This window comes from Microtus oregoni, unplaced genomic scaffold (assembly GCF_018167655.1).
Source record: "Microtus oregoni isolate MIOR12 unplaced genomic scaffold, Mior012 000015F_ref0000493, whole genome shotgun sequence".
In the NCBI taxonomy this organism is placed as follows: domain Eukaryota; kingdom Metazoa; phylum Chordata; class Mammalia; order Rodentia; family Cricetidae; genus Microtus; species Microtus oregoni.
The window spans coordinates 535,282-559,817 of record NW_024543074.1 but is presented as its reverse complement, the minus strand read 5'-3'; the positions used below and the strand labels follow the sequence as shown (position 1 = coordinate 559,817).

The 24,536-nt window shown below is 49.7% G+C and overlaps 1 protein-coding gene and 1 non-coding gene across 2 annotated transcripts; both read right to left on the bottom strand.

Annotated features, from left to right (window-relative positions):
• Positions 1-12,421: 12,421 nt before the first annotated feature.
• On the bottom strand, positions 12,422-24,520 carry LOC121456478 (zinc finger protein Aiolos). Its single transcript, XM_041664653.1, has 3 exons — positions 24,511-24,520; positions 24,305-24,421; positions 12,422-13,256 (listed from the first exon to the last, which is right to left on the bottom strand). The coding sequence occupies exons 2-3, from the start codon at positions 24,387-24,389 to the stop codon at positions 12,553-12,555; spliced, it is 789 nt and encodes a 262-aa protein (XP_041520587.1). The 5' UTR covers positions 24,390-24,421; positions 24,511-24,520; the 3' UTR covers positions 12,422-12,552.
• LOC121457227 lies at positions 21,141-21,331 on the bottom strand. The gene has a single exon (XR_005975719.1). It is a non-coding gene; the product is annotated as a U2 spliceosomal RNA (small nuclear RNA).
• Positions 24,521-24,536: the final 16 nt, after the last annotated feature.

The window sequence follows — 24,536 nt, the reverse complement described above, 5'->3', positions numbered from 1 at the left end:
ATGGTAATGGCATGGTAGTTCTTCATTCCACCCCACCCCTTGAAAAGACTTATTCTAGCTGGGTGAGACGGCAAAGTCCCAGCACTGTTCTGGCAAGTTCCAGGCAAGCCTGAGCTACATGATGAGACAAATACACCAACATCTCAGTGGGAGGGAGATGCATTTGAAGTAAATCCTTTTTTAAAATTTTTAAAGCCGGGTGGTGGTGGCGCACGCCTTTAATCCCAGCACTTGGGAGGCAGAGGCAGGCGGATCTCTGTGAGTTCGAGACCAGCCTGGTCTACAAGAGCTAGTTCCAGGACAGGCTCCAAAACCACAGAGAAACCCTGTATCGAAAAACCAAAAAAAAAAATTTTTTTTAAAAATATATATATATATTATGCATACAATGTTCTGTCTGCGTATATACGTGCAGGCCAGAAGAGGGCACCAGATCTCATTACAGACGGTTGTAAGCCACCATGTGGTTGCTGGGAATTGAACCTGGAACCTCTGGAAGAGCAGCAGGTGCTCTTAACCTCTGAGCCACCTCTCCAGTCTTCATTTGAAGTATTTCAGGTGAGATGACGTGATGTCTTGGTTTTCCCAGGACTCTCATTGTATATTGGCTAGGCTGAAATTTGCTATGTAGACCAGGCTGGCTAGCCTGGAACTCACAGAGATTCACCTGCCTCTGGCAGACCCCCATCCCCCATCCTTGTTTTAGTTAGGGTTTCTGTTGCTTTAAAGAGACACCATGACCATAGCAGCTCTCATAAAGAAAAGATTTAATTGAGGTGGTGGCTTACAGTTTCAGAGGTTTGGTCCATTATCACCATGGTGGGGAGCATGGCAATGTGCTGGCAGACATGGTGGAGGAGTAGCTGAGAGTCCTACATAGTTTGTTTGTTTTTGTTGTTTTTTTGAGACAGGTTTCTCGATAGCTATTGAAACCAGTCCTGGAACTAGCTCTGTAGACCAGACTGGCCTAGAACTCACTGAGATCTGTCTGCCTCTGCCTCTCAAGGGCTGGGATTAAAGGCATGCAAGAGTCCTACATCTTGCAGGCAACAGGAAGTTGACTGAGACACTGGGTGGTATCCTGAGTAGAGGAAACCTGAAAGCCCACCCCCACAGGGACACACTTCCTCCAACAAGGCCACACCCACTCCAACAAAGCCACACCTCCTAATAGTGCCACTCCCCATGAGACTATGGGGGCCAAATTACATTTAAACTACCACAGTCCCCAAACTCTAGTGCTGAGAGTAGAAGCATGTGTCACCATGTCTAGCCTGGCTTCATTTTTCAAAAGATCCGGATTTGTTGATGCCCTCACTACTTCTGCATATGCTTGAAAAATCTCACAACTTTTTAAAAATAGAGAACCTTTCTAAAGCACTGAGACCGGCTGAGCGCTAGGTAAGGAAACAGCTGCTTTGCCAGCTATACTACGCTCCTTGTTCAACTCGTAGCTCTCCCGGGAACCGGGAGGGCAGGCTCTAGGGCAGCTGGGATGTCTAACTGGCCCTGGGTGCCAGGTCTGGGCACATTCTGTCCCCCCCACCAGCTGGCCTTCGGGTAGAAATCCTAAGCTTCAGAACAGGCCTTTCTAAAGGCACTCTGTAGGGCCTGTCTCTGCAGTCAGGTTTGGCCTGAGGTGACCTCAAAGGTCCAGCCACTTCAAGGAGCACTTGGGCCAAGTTCATCAGCATCGGTGGCCAACTGGGTCAAAGACACTCACGCTTGCCTGATGCCAGGCTAGGGAGCTTGGAGCCAGGTCTGACAAAGAGAGACAAAGAGACCCCTTGCACACTCCAGACTGTTGCCTGCTGGGACCTCCCCCACAGAGCTCACCGTGGCCTCGATACAAGGACTGCCGATCTCAGTGCTGTTCTGCAGGTCTTGAGGCAACATCAGTGCCCTCCACAGCTGGACACCTGCCATGGTCCCCAGAACTAGCCTGTCTTCTGGCTGCTCCTCAAGTTTGGAACTGGGAGTGTACTGCCCATGGATGCCCAGTGCCACTCCTGAGGTATTCATGCCAAGATCCCAGGAAAGGGGCCAAGATAAGTCACCTTTTAAGCAAGTCTGAGGAGTTAGGCTGCCCCCAAGATAACCCAGCGTCTCCTCAGCACCTGAGGTACTAGAAAGGGGATTATACCCCTTCTATGTCAACCAGCCAATCGGAATCTCAGAGACCGATATGCCTTCCATTTTACACACAGAAAACTGAGTCTCAGAGCATGTGACCCACCTGGGGTCACAGAGAAAGTTGTAAACAACCAGCCCAGGCTGCAGGTGATGGACACCATCCTTTCCAGCCCTGGAGGAGGAGCTGGATGGGCCAAGGGCTGGAGGGTGGCGGCTACTACCTGGTGGGAGGAGAGAGCTGACTCCTGCAAGCTGTCCTCTGACCTCCATTGCTACACAAGCACCATGACATGTGACCTTCCCTCTAAGTAAACATATGTTAAAAAAAAAATTGTTCTGAGGGCTTTCAAAGTGGCCCAGCGGGTAAAGGCATTTGTGGCTAAGCCTGACATCCCGACCAGTCACCAGGACCCACATGGTGGAAGAACAAACTGTGGCAAATTGTTCTCTGACCGTCTCTCTCTGTCTCTCTCTCTCTGTCTCTGTCTCTCTCTCTCTCACACACACAGACACACACCACACACCATACACACACACAATGTCATGAGCACACAGCCCACATACATGCTCACTAATATACTTATAAAAATTGTAGCCGGGCGGTGGTGGCGCACGCCTTTAATCCCAGCACTCGGGAGGCAGAGGCAGGCAGATCTCTGTGAGTTCGAGACCAGCCTGGTCTACAGAGCTAGTTCCAGGGTAGGCTCCAAAGCCACAGAGAAACCCTGTCTCGAAAAACCAAAAAAAAAAAAAAAATTATAATAAATGAATATAATTAAACCATCCTCTCATATAAATGATTATGTGTATATGCTTATATATATGAGATATGTATATGTATGCATACATTTGTGAGTGTACACATACATATATGAGAGATAATATCAGTCTTACAGTCCAGACTAAACTTGCTGTCTTCCTGCTTTCCTCTTGAGCCTCCCTTTGGGACCAGCATATGTATATTTCACTAGGGCATCAGTGGTGGAAATAGGCCTTGTGACTGCAGGGAAAGCTGAGTGGGAGTGGGATGCGTTGCATGCACAGCACGCACGCGTCATAACGGAGGGCTTCTGCACTCTTTAACCTGCCCATCTCTAAGGCGTGAGTCACACTCTCCAGCACATAGTAGAACCCCCTCATTCCTTCTCGGTACCTGCCCCCCCTTTTTTTTTCTCACAGGATTCCAGCACGTTCAGCCCTCGCCAACTCTGACCTACCTGGCTCTCCTACTGCCATCAGAGTGCATACAGGTTCCACAGCTTTGGCTTCCCTGCTCCTAAACCGTGGAGTCACCCAAGCCAACATATCTACGGGGATTTTTTCTGGGGCTAGGAGAGGTGAAGGGACCTGGAGTGGGTTTAGAGAGTAAGAAGAGGTCCCCGACTGGTGAGACCAGGTTGAGGTTGGAGAGCAAGCGCGGTGCCCCATCCACACAGGTGTGTTCAAGTTGATCCGGTGCTCCTGGCTACCCTCCTGCTGCCAACACGGCCTCACGATGATGATAATGCTGACAGCCTGACGCTCTTTGAACGTTGCGTGGCGAGGACCCAAACACGTCCGGTCGGTCCCCGACCCTCCTTAGAATCTGGAGTGACATCACAGTCTCGACTCCAACCCTGTGCAGCCCTAAGGCCGGCTGGTGCGCGCAGCGACCTGGTGTTGACGCTCTGCGGGTCTCTGCGAGTTCCCGAGCTGTTCCAGCGGCGCTACTGCAGTGCCACCCAGTGGCCATTCTGGAAACTGTGGGCGGCGCCTCCGAGGCTCCCCGATTGACTCGCGCACTTCCCCTGCCCCTCCCCCGTTTCCTAGCTGCGCTCGGGGGCGCGAGGTGCTCCTACCTTTCCGCAGTGCCCGGAAGGGCGGGGCGCGGCGCACTAGCGGCGCTGGGCTGTGACCCCGGTGGTTTCACTTCTGGATCCCGTTCCGCTGGGGTTGGGAGTGGAAGACCTGGGTGGGGGCGGCAAGGGCGGTACCTGCTGGCGGGCGGGGTCTGGCGCTTGGGACCCCTGGGGTGTCACGCAACCCACGCCTTCCTGCGCTCTCCTCCGCCCTTAGGCTCCACTCCACTGTCCTTAGATCTGTTGCGTGTCCGCAGCGACCGCCGCCCCTTCGGGGCTGCAAGACCCCCAAGAGGCGCCGGGCGGCGTGGGCGGCAGGAGGGGAGAGCTGTGAAGCCGCAGGCCCGGGGTTAAGCTGCTGGCTGCTGGGACGCCGGGCTGTTTCTCAGAAATGTAGCTGGCCCTTCCCTCACCCCCTGGGCTTCCACCTCGCGCCTCCCCCCCCCCCCCCTTCTCCTTCCCGTGTTACCGCGTTGTCTCTTCGGGAATCTGTGACCACCCTGAGAAGGGGTTTAGAGCACTCTAGCACCCACATCCAGAGTTTGCACGGTTCTACAGGGGAAGAGGCAGGAGCCTGGTACCTCTCTGTCCCTTACTTCTTTGGCCCAGACATTTTGGGAGAATCCCAGGCTACACCCCTTAACCTCCTGCACCTTCCTCCGCCCCCCTAGGAGTCGTAAGGTGAAGAGGAGGGAAGGGAATGGGATTCCCCAGCCCTGGGTTTGCTACTGTTAAAGGACAGGCCTGGCGTCTACTAGGCAAAGGGGTTGAAGTTGAGCTCAGACTCCAGGGAAAACTAAGATCCAGAAAGGACTCGCTGGAGATCACCCAGACAGTCGCAAGGCTGAGACGGAGACCAGACCATGATGAGTACAAGCACCAAGTTGTCCTGAGTTTTGCTCAGCTTTTCCCCCAACACACACAGGAACTCCGCCAGAAAGGCTGAGAGTGTAATTCCAGTGGGGGTGGGAGGGGACTTGAGTTGGTGGTGGGACCAACTTGGGGTGGGGGAGGTAGTACCTTCCCCCCTGGTTCCCAGGTTCCCATCCACCAGCCTCCGCCTGGGCTGTGGCTTATTTGACTAGGCTGCTCTTCTGGGCCAGGGGGCAGAGGGGAGGGGGAGTTGATGGGGGGAAAAATTCTGGGGCTTCCTGCTCCCCCTCACTCCTGGGTAGGGGGTGGTGGGGGCAGCGGGTTACATCACTCCTTAACCTCCATTCTTTCCACTGCTGATCTTTTTCCTTGTGTATGTACTTACTATATATGTGGGGGGGGGCTCTGTTATTTGGGGGACAAGGAGGCAGCTGCACACTTCACAGGTCAAGACAGAGTTAAAAACAAAACCGCAGCAAACTCAACACCCGTGTCCTTCAGGGACTTTCCATGACACCTTCCTTCCTCCTTTCCCCCAAGCCAAGGACTACCTCCCTAGAGGGCCTCCCCAGCCCAGGTGCAGTGGCTTTTGGCTTTTATGCAAACAACCGTCTGCCTGGGAATGCTCCAGGGGCAGAATTTATGGTCTGGGTAGGACATCCCACTTCACTATCTCCCTCAGGCCATTCCTGATAGTCTGGAACTCTGGTGTCTATTGCCCCAGGATCTTAAGGATGGATTCAGAGGGAAGGGAACTTGGTCCTTTGCCTTGCTACCCTCAGGTGGCAGTTGCCTGCAGGTGGAGGTTTGGGTCTTCCAGCCTTGCAGGTGGCCTGGGTGTGGAGTGCTGGGGTGTGGGGAGGCTGCAGGTGTGAGGTGGCCTCTCTGGCAGGGCCACCACTCCTCTTAAGCAACGCTGATCACTGGAGCTAGGAATGTAAAGTGTCCTGAGGCTGGAGGGAAATGCTCCCCACCCACCTCCTTGCAAAGGGTTCAAGGCCTTCCTGTCTCCCCTTTTCCCCCCAACTCTTACTTGAGAGGGAGTGGGTTTGGGGAAGGCCACATACATGCCTAATGGTTAACTGAGGGAAGGCTGCTTTTGAGTGATTTATGCTAAAATACAAGGGCAGACTGGCCTGCCAAGTCCTCAGAGCAAAAGGGAGGGCAATTGAGTTGCTGGGGGTGGGGTACCCGGCCACCAACCTGCACAAGGACTGAGCTTGTTAGATCCAAACTACAGAAGCCTCATCAAGACAGGCAAGGGAGACATGTGTGGTCCAGCCTTTTGACATTATGACATGATTCACAGCCGAGAACTGCACAGCGAATTAAACAAAATCTCACTGTTGAAGTTCATGATTTGTGTGCTGGGCTGCATTCATGGTTGTCCCTGTCCGTGAGTGATCCATGGGTCCAGGTTCGACATGGCTTGGAGTGAGTTTACTTGAGGGTGACAGAAGCCAGACTCCTCAGACTCCTCCAGCTGTCTGGAGGGCAATGCCAGGCAAGGAAGGCAAGGACATGTCGCTCTTTTAGGAGTCCCCCATGCCCTGCTTCACCTTAGGCTTGAGTCCCCAAGTATCTACAGGCTGTGTGTAACTTTGCCGAATTCCTTACTGTTTCAGAGACCCACAATTGGACAAAGCCAAGGCTTACTTACCCGCCTATCTCTCCAGACCCGCTGCGGAGGGGAGGATAGCATGATCAAGTGATGTGGAGGAAGGAGGCTCTTCTGAGAGTTAGGATCCTGCTGTGTCCAGATTCCTGTCTGCTGGAATCCCCAGGGATAGGATGTGTGCACTCAGAACTCTGCTGTGGCCTCAGGGACCAGCAGGGCGCCATAGGTAGGCTCAGCAGTGTGACGGGGAGAGAATGTACCTGACTCCTGTGGCAATTCCACAGATGATGACGATGATTATTATTATTTTGGTTTGGTTTTTCGAGACGGGACAGGGTTTCTCTGTAGCTTTGGTGCCTGTCCTGGAACTCGCTCTGTAGACCAGGCTGGCCTCGAATTCACAGAGATCCATCTGCCTCTGCCTCCCAGTGCTTGGATTAAAGGCGTGCGCTATCACCGCCTGACTTATTTCCACAGATTTTGATACTTTGGCTTTAAGAAAAAGCCGAGACAAAGTTATGGAAATATTCCCCGAGACAGAATGAAATCCCTCCGTTTTCTGACGGCAGCCTTGACAAGTGATAAGAATCACTACGGCACTTACTTTAAACACACCAGGATTTTATTTATTTATTTATCAGGGTAAAAATCAAACACAATATAGAAAACTTGACAGTATCAGCAAGCTGTTTCATACAGGAGAGGCATTCCTTACGTTCTGGCGAGGTTAGCGCGGTTCACTCAAAATGAACTTTGGACAGAGTTTATAGAGTGCCGAGTTACTGTACAATGAATATTCCCAATGGTGGGATTCAGGTGAAACTCCAGAGGAGGGAAATGAGACGCCACTGGCAGGGGATGTTTCTGAGAAACACAGGCAAGGGGGCACGGCCCATAGCACAGGCCTTGTGGTAACTTCTGGCTGAGGGTTCCCTGAGCCCCAAAGCACCTTTTGTTCCTCCTTCCTCACTCTGCAGACAAGGGTCATCCACAGACCACACGTGTGGTGGCTTTGACAACCAGAAATTAAAAATAAGCTATGGTTTTTTCCAGTAGCCAAAATGATCATCCCCGGTGCTCACAGACTGAGAACCCGAGCACACGAAACCACAGTCTGGGTGAAGGCATGTCTGCTTTTAAAATGACCTGCTAATTCTTTGCAACCCACAGTAATTTGGTTTCCGTGAATCCACAGAGGCAGGGCCACCAGGAAGAGCCTGGCCTGCTGACTTGGAAAAGTCCTCACCGATGAGTCACAGGCAGCCACATCAATCATTTTAAAAGGCTGCTCCGTTTCCCTACCATGTTAGCATGCGTGTGCCTTTTGGGGGAGGCAAAGAAACCAGTTGGGGAGTCCAGTTTGGCTCCTCTCTGGGCTCCCAGGAATGCGCTCACTGGAGTAACGGAGGGTAAGAACTGCATGGGAAATTCTAAGACTCCGAGGGCTGTGATCTTACAGACAGAGAGGGAACAAAACTGTCCTGGTGAAAGACCATGGAGTGTTCTTTGTGCTCCCAGGGGCCAGCACATTCTCTAACCTTATGCAGCATAATGACAAAGAAACTCTTAGACCTTAGTGGCCTCCCTCTGCAGCGGCACTGGCCCGCGCAATGATCTTGGCCTATCCGTTCATGCCCTTCTTACCAGACACAGGATTTAGCAGAAAATTTCTCACTGGACAGCTTAACACCCCTCCCCCAAAGCAGCTTTCCTCTCTAGGCAAGACTACAGCAAACCTCACTACACCTTGGAAGGTAGACATCATTATGACTTTACATATTTAATCAAAACATTAACGTTCCAATTTCAGGTAACAGGTCATATGGTATCCGTGGATAAGACAGTCCACAGTTGGAATGTTTAGAGGGAACAACACTTCCAGCTTCTTCAAAGGGCAAAGACCTGTTGAGCTTATCGATGGCTTGGTGGGTGATGGAGGTTACAGCTTGGGTAAGACAGATGCGGTCTTAAGCTCACCCTAGGTCAAAGTCCACACCCGTCTTCCAGGCCCTTCCAAGTCCACTGTCTTTAGAACCAGTGGGCCCATCTCGGCACACACTTATTATTCCCATGACTGGTCCTTCTTAGAAAACAAGTCCTAGAGTAGCCAGGGTTCAGCCTGAGGTTTCATATGAAGAATGTAGATTTCCCCATCTTTTTGCCCAGAACACTGTTGAGGTTTCCTGGACAGCCTTCTGTATAAAATAGCATCTTTACCCTTTAAAACATGACAGTACATACGGTTCATTTTCTGCTGAGGTGATGATTTTTAGGCCAAAGAAAAAACAAAAACAAAAAACAACAGAAAAAATAAAACCTCTCTCCACTCTTTTTCCTTTCTGAGTGCAGAAGTCTTAATTCAAGGCTCCTGCATGCTCAAACCTCAAAGATGTCCAAGCATTTTTTTTTACAAGTCTGAATTGTCTCAGTTTCCCAGGCCTCACTAGAGGACAGCATGATTTTCAGTGGAGGGAACTTTACAGTGAGGATCATGGACCACCTTTATCCCTGTGGTCTTCCTGCCTGCCCTGGGGTATGTTTCAAAAGTATAATTTTCCATCTGTCTGTCTGTCTCTCTGTCTCTCTGTCGATCTCTTTCTCTTCCAGCTGGGCTTAGAAACCAGGGCTCGCATGCTAGCACTAGGCAAGAAGTATTCTTGCACTGAGCTACACCCTAGCCTGGCAGTAAGGTTTGTCCCCTTACTAAGTCTTCACTTTTATTTAGTAAGGGGGACAAAGAAGCCGAGGAGAATAGTGATACACATCTCCTTGGAAAACTTCTATGCCGATGTGACATTTGTTAGTTACATAATATTTCAATTAAGTAAGATTTTGTGTTTTAAAATATCCCTTTGCAAAAGACACCTGGGGCCATTTTCTTGGAGGGAGGGGAGGGTGCTGTGAATATGGATGGGCCAACCAAAGTGGCTAGTCCATAAAGGGGGAGGGATTTTGTCATGGATGAGTACAGAAGCAAAGTCAGGAAGGGCTGAGAATGAGCAGGAGAGACAAGGCTAGCTGGCTTGTCAGTGCCCGGGGCGAACTGTTTCTCTGGGGGGAGTGATGTAAACCATATGAAGGTCGGTGGCGTTTTCCCTCTTCTGGTGGTAATGCCGAGGGGTGATGGGAGGATACCTCTGCTGAGTTCTGGGCAGCACTTCAACATGGCGAGAGCATTTGGAGAGCGAGCTCTACCCTTCTCCCCACCCTCACCCCAACTCTGTCACTTTGGCTGCAATGGAACTTCTTGTGGGTTTGGTTGGTCCCCAGTTTGCAGCCCCCTTGGGCGTGTGGTTGGAGCCTGCGTCTAAGAGGGCTGGTGGGAAAGGAAGGAAAGACCCACAGAGCTCATGATGGGGGGGGGGGGACTGTGTGAGAAAGCTGAAGCTACCCCAGGACTTCACAGACCCATGGAGGATGCAAATCCCTACCCCTTCTCACTTCAGCCCCACCTCTATCAAGGGGGGCCCTTAGGTAGCACAAGGAACACATGCACCGGCGGTGCTAACCACCCACTAACCACGGCACCCCACCAGGCTCAACTGCTGCACTCTTCAAACCAGCAGGAGTTGAGGGCTCCTGCTCAGGCTCAGAACGGTTTTGTGAAGGTCAAGGCTCTGTGAAGGTGGCCTCAGGAGATGGAAGCCATCCAGCAAGTCTGTCCTGAACTGTGGAGGCTTCTGGGCTGGTAGAGTGGTAGTTCACCATCTTGAGATGACAAAATGCATACGTGTGTGTGTGTGTGTGTGTGTGTGCGTGCGTGCGTGCGTGTGTGTGTGTGTGTGTGTCTACAGCAGACTTCAACAGCACTCTGGTGGAAATGCCCATCTCTGCATCTTTTCCTTCTAAGTCCCCGCTTTCCAACTCCCTCCCTGCCTCCCTCCCATCGGCCTCCTCCCTCAAAGTCAACAGGCTGTGAACCATCTCAAGCGTAGACTAGGCAGGTCCTCTTTCACAATGGGCACAAACAGCATGGCACAGCTCAGATCCAACTCTGCTAAGATACAGCGGTGTGCTGAAGACACCCAGCCCTTTAACTGAAGCCTCAGGCAACACGGAACTGTTGCCATGGTATTTCATGCCCCCCCCACCCCTGTTCCCTGAGACAGACACCGTGCTACAAAGCAGGCTAAGCCATTTGTGTGTCTGAGGTGGAACGCTTTAATTGCTGGCATTGCATAAAGGAGTTGAGCGAGAGCCGAATCCATAAGCTCTTTAGAAGGAAAATGCTAATCTACCAGGAACTCGGGATTCTTGGCTCTGGCAGAAATGTTCATAAAGCTCGCTCTTCATTTGTAAACAGGCTCCGTGGAACTGTCCCCGTAAGCAGAACTTATTTTCCCGAAGACCAGTTCTTAAAAAGGAAAGGAGGAAAAGGGCCCCGGCAAGCAGCTGCGGACGCCAGTTTGTGTGCACACTTTGGCAAGACCAGATCACCTTCCTGTTCTGATTGTTCCTCCTCAGGGTCTCCTCACGGCCATGACTCAGTGGCTGAAGGAAAAACTTAACACACTTATATTTTCACACCAAAGAGATATGAAACACATTTTCATGTGTGGACCCTTCTGCCTAGTGCCCACACATCGGGAGGTTTAAAAATAACCCGTGGTTACGGAATAATCGTGTATCGAAGCCGGGTGGGACAATCAAGAAGGCCTAAATCTAACTCTTGTTTTATGGTTGAGGAAGCTTAGCTTTTAGAGTTAAATGATTTGTACAAAGGCACACACTCATTAATAGCAGATAGGAGCTCGGCACACACGCATTGTGACCTCTGTTCCGGGTTTCCTTGATGTCTCGATGCCTGTGTGTGTAGTGACAGAGTCCATCTACGGAACGAGACAGACTTCCGAGACTCTCAGGGGAATGTGGCAGCAAACACCCTGATGGCGATCATCTCTCACCCCAGCACTCAGTAGGCTGAGGCAGGAGGATCAGAGTCCTGGCTACCCTCAGCTAGTGGTGAGCTCGAGGCCCCATCTAGGCAACGAGATTTAAAAGTGAAATAAAAGCCACCCATGTCTAACGCGACCGCGCAGCATCCTGATCAGAACATCGGTGTTCCTGCTGTCACTCCTGTGGGGCAGGCAAAGGGCACGTTCCGGGTCCCCTGTGTATGTGCGTGTGCAAAATCACTTTCAGGTGTTCTTTGGGTTTGCACCCAGTACTCTACGACAGTGACAACCCACGTGCCCTTACACACTCTGCTCTGCCAACCTCCCCCCCCCCCCCCGTTTTCTTTCTTTCCTCTTTGTCCCCTGGTGCTGGGGGTTGAACTTGGCAAACACTGTACCACTGAGCTATGTCTCCAGCCTGCTAGGCCAATCTCAATCAAAAGCAAATAAAAAACAAAAACAAATACCACTGTCCCTCAGTGGCAAATCCCTGGGTGTCCGTGATACTCAGTATTTAAAAGCGTTGGTTGGTTCTTCTGGGTAAAATTTTCTTCCAGAGAGCTGGCAGGTGAAGCAGAAGGGTCCTCAGATGGCTTCTGTTTTGTTTGTTTGTGTGACAGGAAGCCAATCAAAGCTCCGAGGGTAGGTTCTTCCATTCCTGGCAGCAAGTCCTTACTCTATGGCGGTCCTATCTTACCGTTAGACTCAGGAGGGAGGGGAGGTTAGGTCCTAACCCTTCTGCCTTGTGCTAGTGCCCAAGGGCAAGGGCAGCTGGTCAGCTCTTCCACTGTGTGGATCTGGGCATGGGATCAAAAGGCTTTTCCGCATATGGCTGCTATATTCCAGCGAATGTCTCCTGCAGCCCACTGAAGATTGTTCCAATTGGCAAGGAGCTCCAGCGGATGGCTGTCTATGGCTACAAAAGATAATGAACCAGATACTTCTTTGGCTTTTACATCCTATCAAATTCAACTGATGGGAAAGGAAGGTTTCACAGAGTAACGTGATGGCTCTGCAAACTGTTTCTGGACAAAGACAGTGTTTCCCTGATTGTTCGTGTGACTATGACTCAATGCTAACATAACTGGGCAGGACTGTGGGTTTGAGTTCAGCTTCCTGGGTAAGGCTATCATTAGTTTAAAAACAACAACAACAACAATGTTGGGCCTTAGATTGTGAGCTCGGAGACTGATGCTCACTTCAACATGGCTCTGTGTTCTCCTCTGGCAATGTGAGAGGAGAATTCGTAGCGATCGTGGCTTCGGTAGCCACACATGTTACACTCGAAAGGGTCACGGAAGCCATGACAGCCCATGTGGATGGTGAACATTACGTAATCTAGGAAGAGGACATGGCAGTGGTCACACCGGAACACATCCATCACCTCCCCTCCTTTGCTGATCACTTTGATGGAGTCTCTCAGGCAGATGGGAGGGGGCTTCAGGAGTTCAAAGGAGCGAGGGACCTCCTTCAGAAGTGGCATCCCGTTGCGGGCCTGGGGAAGGACCATGTGGCTTTGCTGGTAGCCATGATTCTGGCGATCCTCGTGGTTGCTGTCAGTGTCTGTAGAGTCGTGGGCACTATTGTTGGGGGACAGACCTCGTTCAGAAGGCAAGTTTTTCTCTGGTAGGAGCATCCTTTTCTTTTCCAGCTCCTGGGGGGCCCCATTGGGCATTTCAGCCCGGGTGAGAGCTAAAGGGTACATGCTGCTGATAACTGGGACCATCTCAGAGGTGGGAGCAGGCGGCGTCTGGACTAAGGGGCGCAGGGCTTCAGCCCCAAGGTAGCTGATTGCACTGTTGATGGCTTGGTCCATCATTCGCGTCTGCATAATCTCAGTCTCCTTCTCATAGGCGTAGCTGGGGTTGTAGTTGACGTCAAAGCAGTGCCGCTTCTCCCCTGGAACAAGGGAGGGGAGAGGTTACCGCAGAAAGAGCAGGAAGCAGAGAGCTGGGTCCTCCACAAGAGAGAAAGGGTAGGCTGTGGCTGCAGCTCACTGGCAGCCAGCCACGGAGGCGCTGGGGGGGGGGGGGCTCCATTCCACAGGGAGATAGTCTTAGGGGGTGCTATCCACCAGTCACATGTTTGAGCTGTCAAAATTAAGCCAGTGGATGAAAGAAAGGGGCAGAGAGGGTGGGTGGGCTAGGGTGGGTGGGCTACCCCTGAGCAGGCCCCGGGCCTCCGCACTTTTACGGTGTGCGCTTCCAGAGTGCTGCCACCTTCCAAACTGTTACTCGGCCTGTACTGTTAAATATTAGGTACAGCGAAGAGCAGGGGTCTCAGCGACGGCTGCAGTGGCTTGCAGCTGGCGGCTTTCAGCTTGCCTCTCTCCTAACTTATTTTATTTCCTTTTTTTTTTTTAAAAAAAAAAGACAGGGTTTTATGTACCCAAGGCTAGCCTTGAACTCAATATACAGCTGAGGATAACCTTGAACCTTTGATCCTCTAGCCGTCACTTCACAAATGCTGAGAATAGAGCCGGGCGGTGGTGGCGCATGCCTTTAATCCCAGCACTGGGGAGGCAGAGGCAGGCGGATCTCTGAGAGTTCGAGGCCAGCCTGGTCTACAAGAGCTAGTTCCAGGACAGGCTCCAAGAGAAACCCTGTCTCGAAAAACCAAAAAAAAAAAAAAAAAAAAACAAATGCTGAGAATATGGCTTGGGCTTTGTACATTCAGGGCGCATACTCTACCAATGAGTCACATCCAGCCCTATGAGACTTTTTATAAACAATGTCTACCGTTACTTTCTTTCTTTTTCTTCTTCTTCTTCTTCTTCTTCTTCTTCTTTCCCCCTTTTTTCTTTTTTTTTTTTTTTGGTTTTTTCGAGGCAGAGTTTCTCTGTGTTGTCCTGGCTGGCCTTGAATTCACAGAGATCCACCTGCCCCTGCCTCCCGAGTGCTGGGATTAAAGGTGTGTGCCACCACCGCCGGGCTTAGAGGCTTGTTTTGTCATTTTTTTAAGGCAGGGTCTCTGTGTCGCCCAGTTTGCCCTTTAGCTAATTATCTTCCCACCTCAGTCTCCTAAGTGCTGAGATGAGGGTTAGGTCACCACGCCTGTCACAATCTTTGATAGACAGATGACAGACGTAGTCTAGATGCATCTGGATCCTTAGGACCTGCTGCACACTTAACTGAAGAGATTTCCTTGTGATCACCCTCTCCATTTCCCATGCCAAACCCCTGAGAAACTCTGAAAATAGAGTTAGTCGCCAGCAACACACTAAGTGTTTCGCCTTAGGAAAGAGAAGGAAGTTTAGCTGGTAGTGCACACCTTTAATCCCAGCACTCGGGAGGCAGAGGCAGGTGGATCTCTGTGAGTTCGAGGTCAGTCTGGCCTAGAGAGCTAGTTCCAGGACAGGTTCCAATGCTACAGTATGGGAGATGGGATAATGCCAATGTGGTTTCTAAGTAGCTGTGCTGACTTTGGATCCTGGAGGGGTTTGAAGTGCTGGGTCCTTCTCTTTTGTAACATTCCCTAGCCTCGCCAGGGTTCCAAACTTGTCACTGCCTCACAGAAAAGGGTTCAGAAAAGAAAGAAAGAAAATGGCACAGTGAGAAAACAGGGATGGGGACTCAGTGTCTATCCTTGAGTGGTCTCCACTCTAGCAGGGCAGAAACAAGATGCTTAGGCCTAAAACTGGAGCTAAACTATGGTATGAATGTCACAGAAGGGCTGCCCACCTATGTCACATAGGCCCACCTATGGAGCATGTGATTGTATTCTAAGCGTCCCATTTGAGGTTTGAACCAGGCGAGGACCTCATATTCTGTTTTGGGTTTTGTGTGTGTGTGTGTGTGTGTGTGTGTGTGTGTGTGAGAGAGAGAGAGAGAGGGGGGGGCACCATTGCCTGCTTTCGGGACCCTTTCTACCATGCTGTCTCATGTCGTCTTAGGAGGAGAGGAGGTGCCCGAGTCTCACTGCACCTTGATATGCCACGGCTGGATGACATCATGGGAGGCCTGCCCTTTTCTGAAGAGAAATGGAGGAGGAATAAATAGGGGTTGGGGTAAGGGACGGACTGGGAGGAGAGCAAGAAGGGGAAACTGAAGTCATGATGGAAAAAAATCAAAAAGGGGTGTGTTATAAGATCTCATACAGGCAAAGTGAGGCCGTTTGGTATCAACTGTATATTTCAACATTAAGGGAACGCAAAACTTTTGGAAGGACTCTGGAGAGGAAACAAATTCTTGGAAAACAATCTAACTCTTTTTTAAAAATTTATTTATTTTTACTATATGCACGTTGGTATTTTGCCATGGGTAGTAGGTCCCCTAGAACTGGAATTAAAAATAGTTGTGAGCTGCCATGTGGGTGCTGGGAACTGAACCCAGGTCCTCTGGAAGGACAACCAGTATTCTCTTAACCACTAGGCCACCTCTCCAGTCCTGGAGAAATCTAACTCTTGAGGAGGGTCTTGATGAACTGGCAGGATCTGGATTGTTCTGTCTGAGGGAGAAGAGAAGATGAAGGCTGAAAGGACAGGAACAGGAAGAGAGAGCTGTATAAAGGGGTTGCTCAGACTTCAGTGGTCTCACACTACAACGTCCGTCCCTACACTGGGGTAGCTTCGGTGATAGAGATGTGCTGTAGTTACCTGGGCTAGTTTGGACCGGTTTAAGTCTGGTTCCAGCGGCTACTGGTTGCATGACCTTGAGTGAAATGAACCCAGTAACCCCTCACAGGGTCAGTGTAAGGACAGTGCCAGGTACCTACATAACACCTGGCACATGCCAGCATGATCTTCCTTCCTTCCTTCCTTCCTTCCTTCTTCCTTCCTCCCTCCTTCCCTCCTTCCTTCCTTCCTTCTTTCCTTCCTAACTTTATTTGTTTTGTATATAAGGGGGTACATATTGGTGCCACGGCATGCTTGTTGAGGTCAAAGGACAACTTGTGGGTATCTCTTCTCTCATTCTACCACATGGGACCTCGGTTTAGGACTCTGGTTGCCAAACTTGACACCAAAGTACCCTCGTCCACTGAGCCATCTTACTGGACCTAGTATTCTTTTCATGGGGATCAAAGTCTATGAATGTCCTGTGTGCTGTCCCATATTGTGGGAAAGAAAGATCTGGCTACAGAGGGAATTCAAGGTCAGCCCAAGTAACTTTGTGAATCTTTATCTCCAAAAGTCAAAACAGGTCTGGGGATATGTTCAATGGTAGAGGGCTTGTCTATCATGCATGAGGCCCCAGGTCCAATCCGAGTATCATAACGAATCAGAGAGCCCTTGAAAACACACAGTAGGGCCAAATGATAGACTGAATAGTCTAAATAACCAACCACACAGCAAATGCCAAATGCCTTTGTGGAAAGGGGGCTGTGGTGCATGTAACAGTAACGGGTGAGACATGCCAGAACAAGGCTGGAGGCGGGAAGGCCAGCCAGGAGATCCGGTCCAGCAGATGCCTTTGCACACATGCATCCCCACCACCTTACAGACATGGTACTTTCTAAGCTAATGTCTGAGAGAAAAAAGAAAACAAAGAAAAGAAAAATGCCCTAACTTGGCAGCTCACTAGGAAACGACAGAAATGGATGTGTTTGCCAGACGGTGGCGATTTTACTCCCAGCTCCCTTGGCTGCAGCAGTTACGTGAAGAACAGGCAAAGCTGAGTTCATACACACTCATTCCCCTGGAAATGACGCGGGGACGATGAAATCTGGTTCCTTAGTCTTTTCAAGGTCATCGACGGTTTCTCGTTGTGGCTAGCCCTGTCAAACTTCCTAAATACCAGGAGACGTCCAAGAGAGGCTCTGGGAAGGATTCCAGGGCTGGGTAGACACACCCCCTTTTGTTCCATCCTTTCTCCCAGGGGTGTGCTTTGTGCTTTCCTTCCCCAAGCTGGTGAACTCACAATCCACACAACCCACAGCACCTTTCAGCAAACAGCTGAGTGGAAAGAGGCAAAGCAGGAGGGGGAGACAAGCCCCTGGGTGGGGGTGGAAAGAGGTGAGCTGTGTGGTTAGCGCAGGCCGTTGTTCAAGGTGGAGAGGCGAGCGAGCGACTCAGATCTTCACGCGCACAGGGCTCGCCCTGATCAGATCCCCTCATCTCCCAGTTACCGTAACCTGATCACTGCAGATGACAATCTGTCACCTGCCTGCGGACCGATGACTCAATGTGTACGAAACTCAGAAGAGGTAGGCTACGGTAATCGAAAAGCCAATAGCTCACGTTTCTTGAGTAACACACTCATAAAAAAGGTTAGTCAAACCACAAGCGCATAACTGCTTCCAAGGCTGCTCAGAGCCTCGAGTCCGGATCTAGTCACCTCGAACCACGCCTCTCGGTGATTCATGTTTAACAGATTCAGGAGGACACAGAGGTTTTCTTCTGATGAAAACACAAATGGCAACAATGTGTCTTAAATGCAGAAGCCGAGCCTGCCAGGTTGGGCCACCCCTCCCTTACGAACCTTCTTAAAGGTGTTCAACCTGTATTTTGGTAATTCTCAAACGGACAGCTGCCCACCGGCATGGATGCCATGGTGGGAGGGACATGGTTGTTAGTTTTGACTGTCAACTTGGAAGCCTAGAATCACAAAGTGGGCACGTAAACTTAGAGCTCTGTCCTCAGGGTCTAGGGACAAGATCCACCGTCAAATCCCTTCTCTTCCGGTCCACACAGCACCTTACAGATAAGATACTAAGGATAAATACATTTATTGTGGTCCTACAGTACTGGGTGTCGTGCTAGAGACTTAGCTCATTATCCCACTTCATCAGTCCCGCAAGGTTAAAAGCTCTTAAGGTGGACTGTCATCTCTGACAGACGAGGAACTGAGAGCCCAGACAAGAGGCTTCACTTTTCCAAGGTTGTCCACAGTGAATCTCTATTCACCAGGGCACAATCTAAGAATCACACGCTAAAGGCTTTCCTGCCCATGATGGCTCAGCCCTCCATAGGCAGTGGCTTCAGATACTCAGCTAGGAAAGTTCCCACAGCATGGCAGAGGACATTTAGTGGCAACAACTGTGGCATTTTGTTCTTTTTTTCCCCTCCCAATCATAAGCACACACATTGAGAAGCATTGATGATGCAGAGTTGGGATGTCTGCACGGTGCTTCACAGAGCGCCTGGCACACACAAGCACTCCTGTGATTGCTATTTATGCTCTGAGACACACAGACATCACTGCAGTCCCACAGACGAGATGCAGCATTGATATTCCTTGATTACGAGGCAGCATCCTCCACACTGGCTTCATGGAGGAACCAAGTATTTTGTAGAAAAGAGAGCGGGGTGAGGAAACTGTGAGACGCTACAAAGATGTGCTACATAGCATGGGCACACACAAATCTATCCTTCTGGGTGTCCTGGGAGTCAGAGGTGGTGGTGGAGGCAGCGACAGCACTGTGCAGAGCAGGAATAGGCACAAGGAGGACCAGTGACAGGGATGCGGGAGGAGGGAGGACATCCAGACCCAGAACGTGGAAAGCGCTGCACAGGAGTGGGAAAGCATCCAGAGAAGCGTGGAGAAGGCACAGCTCATGGAGGCTGGGTGGGCTGCATTGCTGGAGTAGGAGAGGCAAGTCTTAGATTTCACTCTACTGAGGAGCAACTTAAAGGGATTTTATCATCTAACGAGGAAGGCAAACAGGATTTGAATTCCAGAAAAACACTGCAAACACAACATTACAGTCAGTGTCTGGGTAGTGGAAACTCACAATTTTATTTGAGTCTTGAGGTTTCTCAGGTCACTTTAGTCTGTCTCCTGTTGCCTCCTCCTGTTATATTTCATAAGTATTTCACTCACTTTCCTGCAGGCATGGAAGGAAGGAAAAAAGAAGGAAGGAAGGAAAGAAGGAAGGGAGGGAGGGCAGGGAGACAAGCAAGGAAAGTGGGGTGCCCCGCGTTTGTGGGGATGCTAATCTTAACCTAAGAGAAACTGGAATTTTACTAACATTCACTCTGGGAGCCAGGAGTCAGGTAGCAGCCAGAATGGGGAGAGAGCAAACACTCGGGGTGGGACAGGCAGGGGGCCGAGCTGCAGAGGCAGGGGTCTCTGTCGTCTGTGACGTCAGAGTGTGATGTCATATGTGTGCTTCACATAAGACATGCTGCTTGATGTCATCTGTCCACAAGGAACCACAGGCCATGACAGCTCTTTTTTCAAGGGGACATACTCTGGACACAGAACAACAGCCTGCAGGGTTTCCCTGCCACTAGCTTTCAGGGACCAAACCTCTGACTACCCAAACCTCCTTCAGCACAGGTGCCATGAGCTGCTCTAGTGACTTCCTGGGGAAGGAGGGCCACTCCAGACTGCAGCACCACGCAGAGCTGGGTCTGGCCCTGCTCTGTCTAGCTGTGTCTCCCCACGGCTTTGACTCCTTCCTGAGTCAAAGGGCTTCTCTGGAGGTTCCCAACATCCTTTAAATGTGTAGACACCATAATGCATACAGAACCGGGGACATGGCGGGGGTGGGGGGGGGGAAGGAGGCTTGCTACCCTTTAACAGAGGTTAAACTGCTTCCTGCTCCTCCGCTACCCAAAGTAGGTGAGTTTTTCATCCCAGCTCTTCACAGAGAAAGCTGATGGTGCCTGCAGAAGTGTCAAAACCTCACTTACATGTTTACCACCAGTGACAAAAATCTTTTTTTTTTTTTAATGATCTTTTCAGCACGGGAACTTTCGTTAGTAATGTAACACGTCATTTTTTTTTTTTTCAAAAGATGTGGTGAGTCCTGCTCCCAAAGGGGAAAAAAATGAAAACCAGGAAAAAGGAAAAGTCAGAAGCAAGTGATGTCTTTCCTCCTTGTGGGAGAGAAATCCACCCTTTACTCCAGGCCAACTATTCGAGGCTAGCCTGACCCAAAGCATGGGCAAACATCACACATAACAGGGTGGGATTCAGGTTAGGACGCTAGAGGCAAGTTAGCCTTGTCATTTGGAAAGAAATAGTCTTGATGTGGATGAGACACACTGCCCCTGCGAGAAAAAGGGTCAGCTAACCTGAGGGCTCGGTTTGACCTTTGCCCTCATGGTTCAAGAGGCCAGGGCAGCAAGGGCTGGTGTGTGAGTGGTGTGCTCACTCTCAGCAAGGATTAAAGGGGGTGACTCATTCGTCACAGCCCACTCGGTGCCATTTCCCTGGCGGCAGGAGCTTTTTAGAAAATGGTGCCTTGGAGAGAAAAGGGGGGAGAGAGAAGAGAGGGAGGGAGGGGACAGTAGCCTGGGCTCCTGACGCTGCATTCCATATGATGCCTGCCACAGGGGATGTCCTGTTTTCCCTCCCGTGATTCCACCGTTTTCTAGCACAACAGTTGATTTAGCTAAACGATCCAAGGAGTTTCCCCTTTAAATGTTTTTTTCTTTTTCTTTTTTTAGTGTGTTCGTGAACACCCTGGTGTGCGTGTGCGCATGCGTGCATGTGTGTGTCCACCTATGTACAAGTGGAGGCCAGAGGTCCACCTTGACTGTCTTTCTTGATCATTTCCCCTCTTATTTTTTGAGCCAGTCTCGCACTGAACCTGAGCTTCCAGTTTGGTCAGAGAAGCCGGCTGACTAGACCTGCCTGTCTCCTGATGGCATTACAAAAGCTTTTATGTGGCTTCTGTCGGGGGAGGTGACTGCAGAAAGGGTCCTCATGTTTGAGCAGCCCCTCCTCCCCTGTGAGACAGGGTCCCACTATCTAGCTCTTCCTGACCCAGAACTCTTTGATCTGGAACTCACAGAGCTCTGTCTGACTCTGGAGGGTCCTAAAAAAACATCTCATGAGCATAGGCTTAGGATAGGAGTCAACGAGTACCATGTGTCTGACAAGAAAACTCTCTTTATTTCTTCCCTGCACTGATCCTGGAGGTACTGCAATACAAGGTCAGTTTATGGAGTGGGCGGAGTAAGCTTCCATCCCAAGTCCCAGCTCCAAAAATCCATTTAATAAATTGTCCTTGGATAGAGGACATATCAGATATTAAATTGATAAGAGCAGACGCTGCACTTGCTCTTAGCCAAAGGACCGAGAAGCATTGTTTCTTTTCTTTCCGAGGCAGATCTCATGCAGGCGTCCTTGGCATTGAAAGGATGGTCTTGACCTCTAAATCCTTTTCCCTACACCTCCTAAGTGCTAAGGTTACAGACACACGTGATACCCACCCCATGCCACCCCCAGGTTACTATTTGTGTGATGAATGACCAGAAGCTTGTCCCAAGTGAATATATGCATGTGAGGCGATGTGATTATTTAGAGTCTGAGCTGTAGTAATGTTTTTTCCTCAAAAAAAAAAAAAAAAAAACAAAAAAACAAAAAACCTAACCATCAACCATCACAAACCTTTAAGGACTGGGAATGTTGCATTTACCCCGAATCAATGAGGTCCCTAGGCACCATCCTCCAAACAAACACCACCTCAAAACTCGACACTGGTGTATGGCACAAGTACTCTATCTTCAGAGCCTGGAGAAGAGGCTGCCAGCATTACATGATCAGGCTGTCTTGAAGACAGACTGGTTCTGCCTGACATTTCTAGTTCATCTCCCGTGGATGGGAGGGGCCTCTGGTCATTCCATCATCTGGTTCGTTTTCTCATTCACAGATGAGTAAACAGAGGTCCAGAAAGCATTCTGGGATTTTCCTAAGTGGCTGCGAAACACAGGTAAGTGTCTCTTCATTGTGCTATACCACCATATACTGAAAAAGGCGGGGGGGGGGGGGTGAGGGTGGACGGGGGGGGGCAGGGAGGGAAGCCCTCAGTTATTCTGGGCTCTGAAGCTGCTTTTTCAAGAGCAGCTCTGCCCAGCTGATAAACCCCGGTGAGCCCACTGGACACACAGACAGCCCCAGATGACCTCTATGGGACACTAAAGGAAACCAAACTCGTGGATACAGGAAAGAGGTCTGTGGAAGGGGGAGGGGTAGCTGGCAGAGGTGAGGGTGGGGATAAGAGAGAGCCCACAGGACAGTAACCAGGTATGTACACAAATACGACATTGTCTGCAGAGTCTGAAATCCTATCGTCAGAAACCACTGGATGGCAACAGCAGAGCCAAGAGGATCTGGACATAGGGAACATGAAAATAGACAAACAAAAACCTACCACAGTAAGTAGGGCTTGGCCTCAGCCATTGGCTCAGCCAACTGTGAGGACGAGGTACTCTCTCTCAGATTTTAGTTCTCTGGGCTGAAACTGAGACTCATTACTTGGACTTCCTTGCCCGTCTCATCCCATGCTCCTCCCACATCAGCTTTGGCCATTTCTAGAGTCTAAACAGTCCTCCAGCTAAGATTCCCTTGTAGAGCCGGATAACCCCGGCTTTCTTCTGAGTTCATCAGTGTCCACTCGCACAAGCAAGGTCCAAAGGTACACAGGTAATGCCTTGGCATCCTGACTGATCCGCTGGGCATAGACTGTCTGTGGAAGTCTCCACATGCCCCCTTGATGTGTCTCCTCAAGGGGAGGTAAAACGAGTAGAGAAGGGAAACTCCTTAAACTGAAACACACCAACTTCAGTCTGACATGATTTAGGGATGGGTTCACTGACAGACAGATTCTTCTTTCTTTCTTTCTTTCTTCCTTCCTTCCTTCCTTCCTTCCTTTCTTTTTTTAAGATAGGGTCTCTCATATAGCCCGGGCTGGCCCCAAACTTACTATGTGGTGTTTATAGCCTTAAACCCCTGATCCTCTGGCCTTTACCTTTCAAGTGCTAGGGATGTAGGAATAACCCAGCATACCCTTGGATTACATTTTATTCATTGATGACCACATGCTTTTCTTTTGGAGACAGAGTCTCTCTCTATGGCCCCAGCTAGCCTGGAACTCACTATGTGGACCAGAGTGGTCTCAAACTCACAGAGATCTACCCGTCTCTGTCTTGTGAGTGCTGCAATTAAAGACACGTGCTACAATTTATTCTTGAAGTAACTAAAAGCATGCAAAAGATATCCAACTAGTAACAGCAAAGTAGATAAGCAGAAATACCAACTTCAGTAATTTCAAAATCTATGGATTCTTTCAACATAGAATTCAACTGAATGTGTACTTATAAAGTGCTACTTATACTGGAATAATCTCAGAGTTAAAAGCAGACATGCACTTGGGATGTATAAAAGCTACTAAGAAGAATAAATACAAGAAGACAAAAGTCAGACTTCAGAAGCAGCAAGCAGTTTTACAAAGAGATATTGACAAATGTTATTAGTGCCGAGGAAGAGTTTTATTCACGTGATAACTATTTTTGCTCAACACCGCCAGCATCCAACTTAATAATAAAACTGACACATTCACCTAAGCTGCTTGCAACTCCAGATCTATTTTAATACTGTGGTCACGAGTGTGCAAACATCTGGGCAATCATGAAATAGCTCCACCACTTGCAAGTCCCCAACACTTAAGTGGACATAACTGTCTGTTAGTCATCTCGGTCTGCAGTGGCTTCTGACAATGTGAAAACCAACGACATAAAAACTAACTTCGGTGAGACAAGCGATCAAGTCAAATTGAGTTATTTAAGTCCACGTTTTTCTCCAACCACTTTCTGTTAAAGCGAGCTCTCAATCAAATTCAAGAAAATATGGCGATAAGTTTTAGAACATTTTAGAACATTAAAAAAAAAGTTAAAGCATGCTAACAGAACCAACTTGTAACATATCATTACAAAATTTTACCAAGATGCTATCTTGAACATTTTACTGGTGCAAGTTGCATAAATCTATGCAACAGATGTCATTCAGAGGGAAGAGGAAGGAACAGCATCTTTAACACTAACTCCATTTAAGAAACAATACCAAATGTTCCCCTGCTTTGTAGCTAAGAATCCTCAGATAATATTTTTAATTCTATATCCTAGAGCCATCAAAACGAACCGACCACAGCGAATAAGAACACAATGGAAACCCGTTTTTAACAGACAGCACTAGGAGAGGCAAGTGCGGTAAAAACATCCCCACGTTATCTCAGTCAGGTTATCTGCCAGCGGCAGCAAGAAAGGGCCCGTGCATCCTTACCAATGAATTTCTGAGGCATTGAGCTTTTCCGTTTTGCCACATTGCTTGCTAATCTGTCCAGAACGAGCGCTCTTTCACTTCCCATCTCCGCTTTGATGTGTCTTGCCTCCACACTTGCTGGTTTGGAAGAAGAGGGAGAGGAATACATTGGTACATGGGGAGAATGGGGAAGGGGTTGGGGGGCTGATGCACGGGGCTGTCATTACCTGTGGGTCCTGCTCGGTTTCCTGCC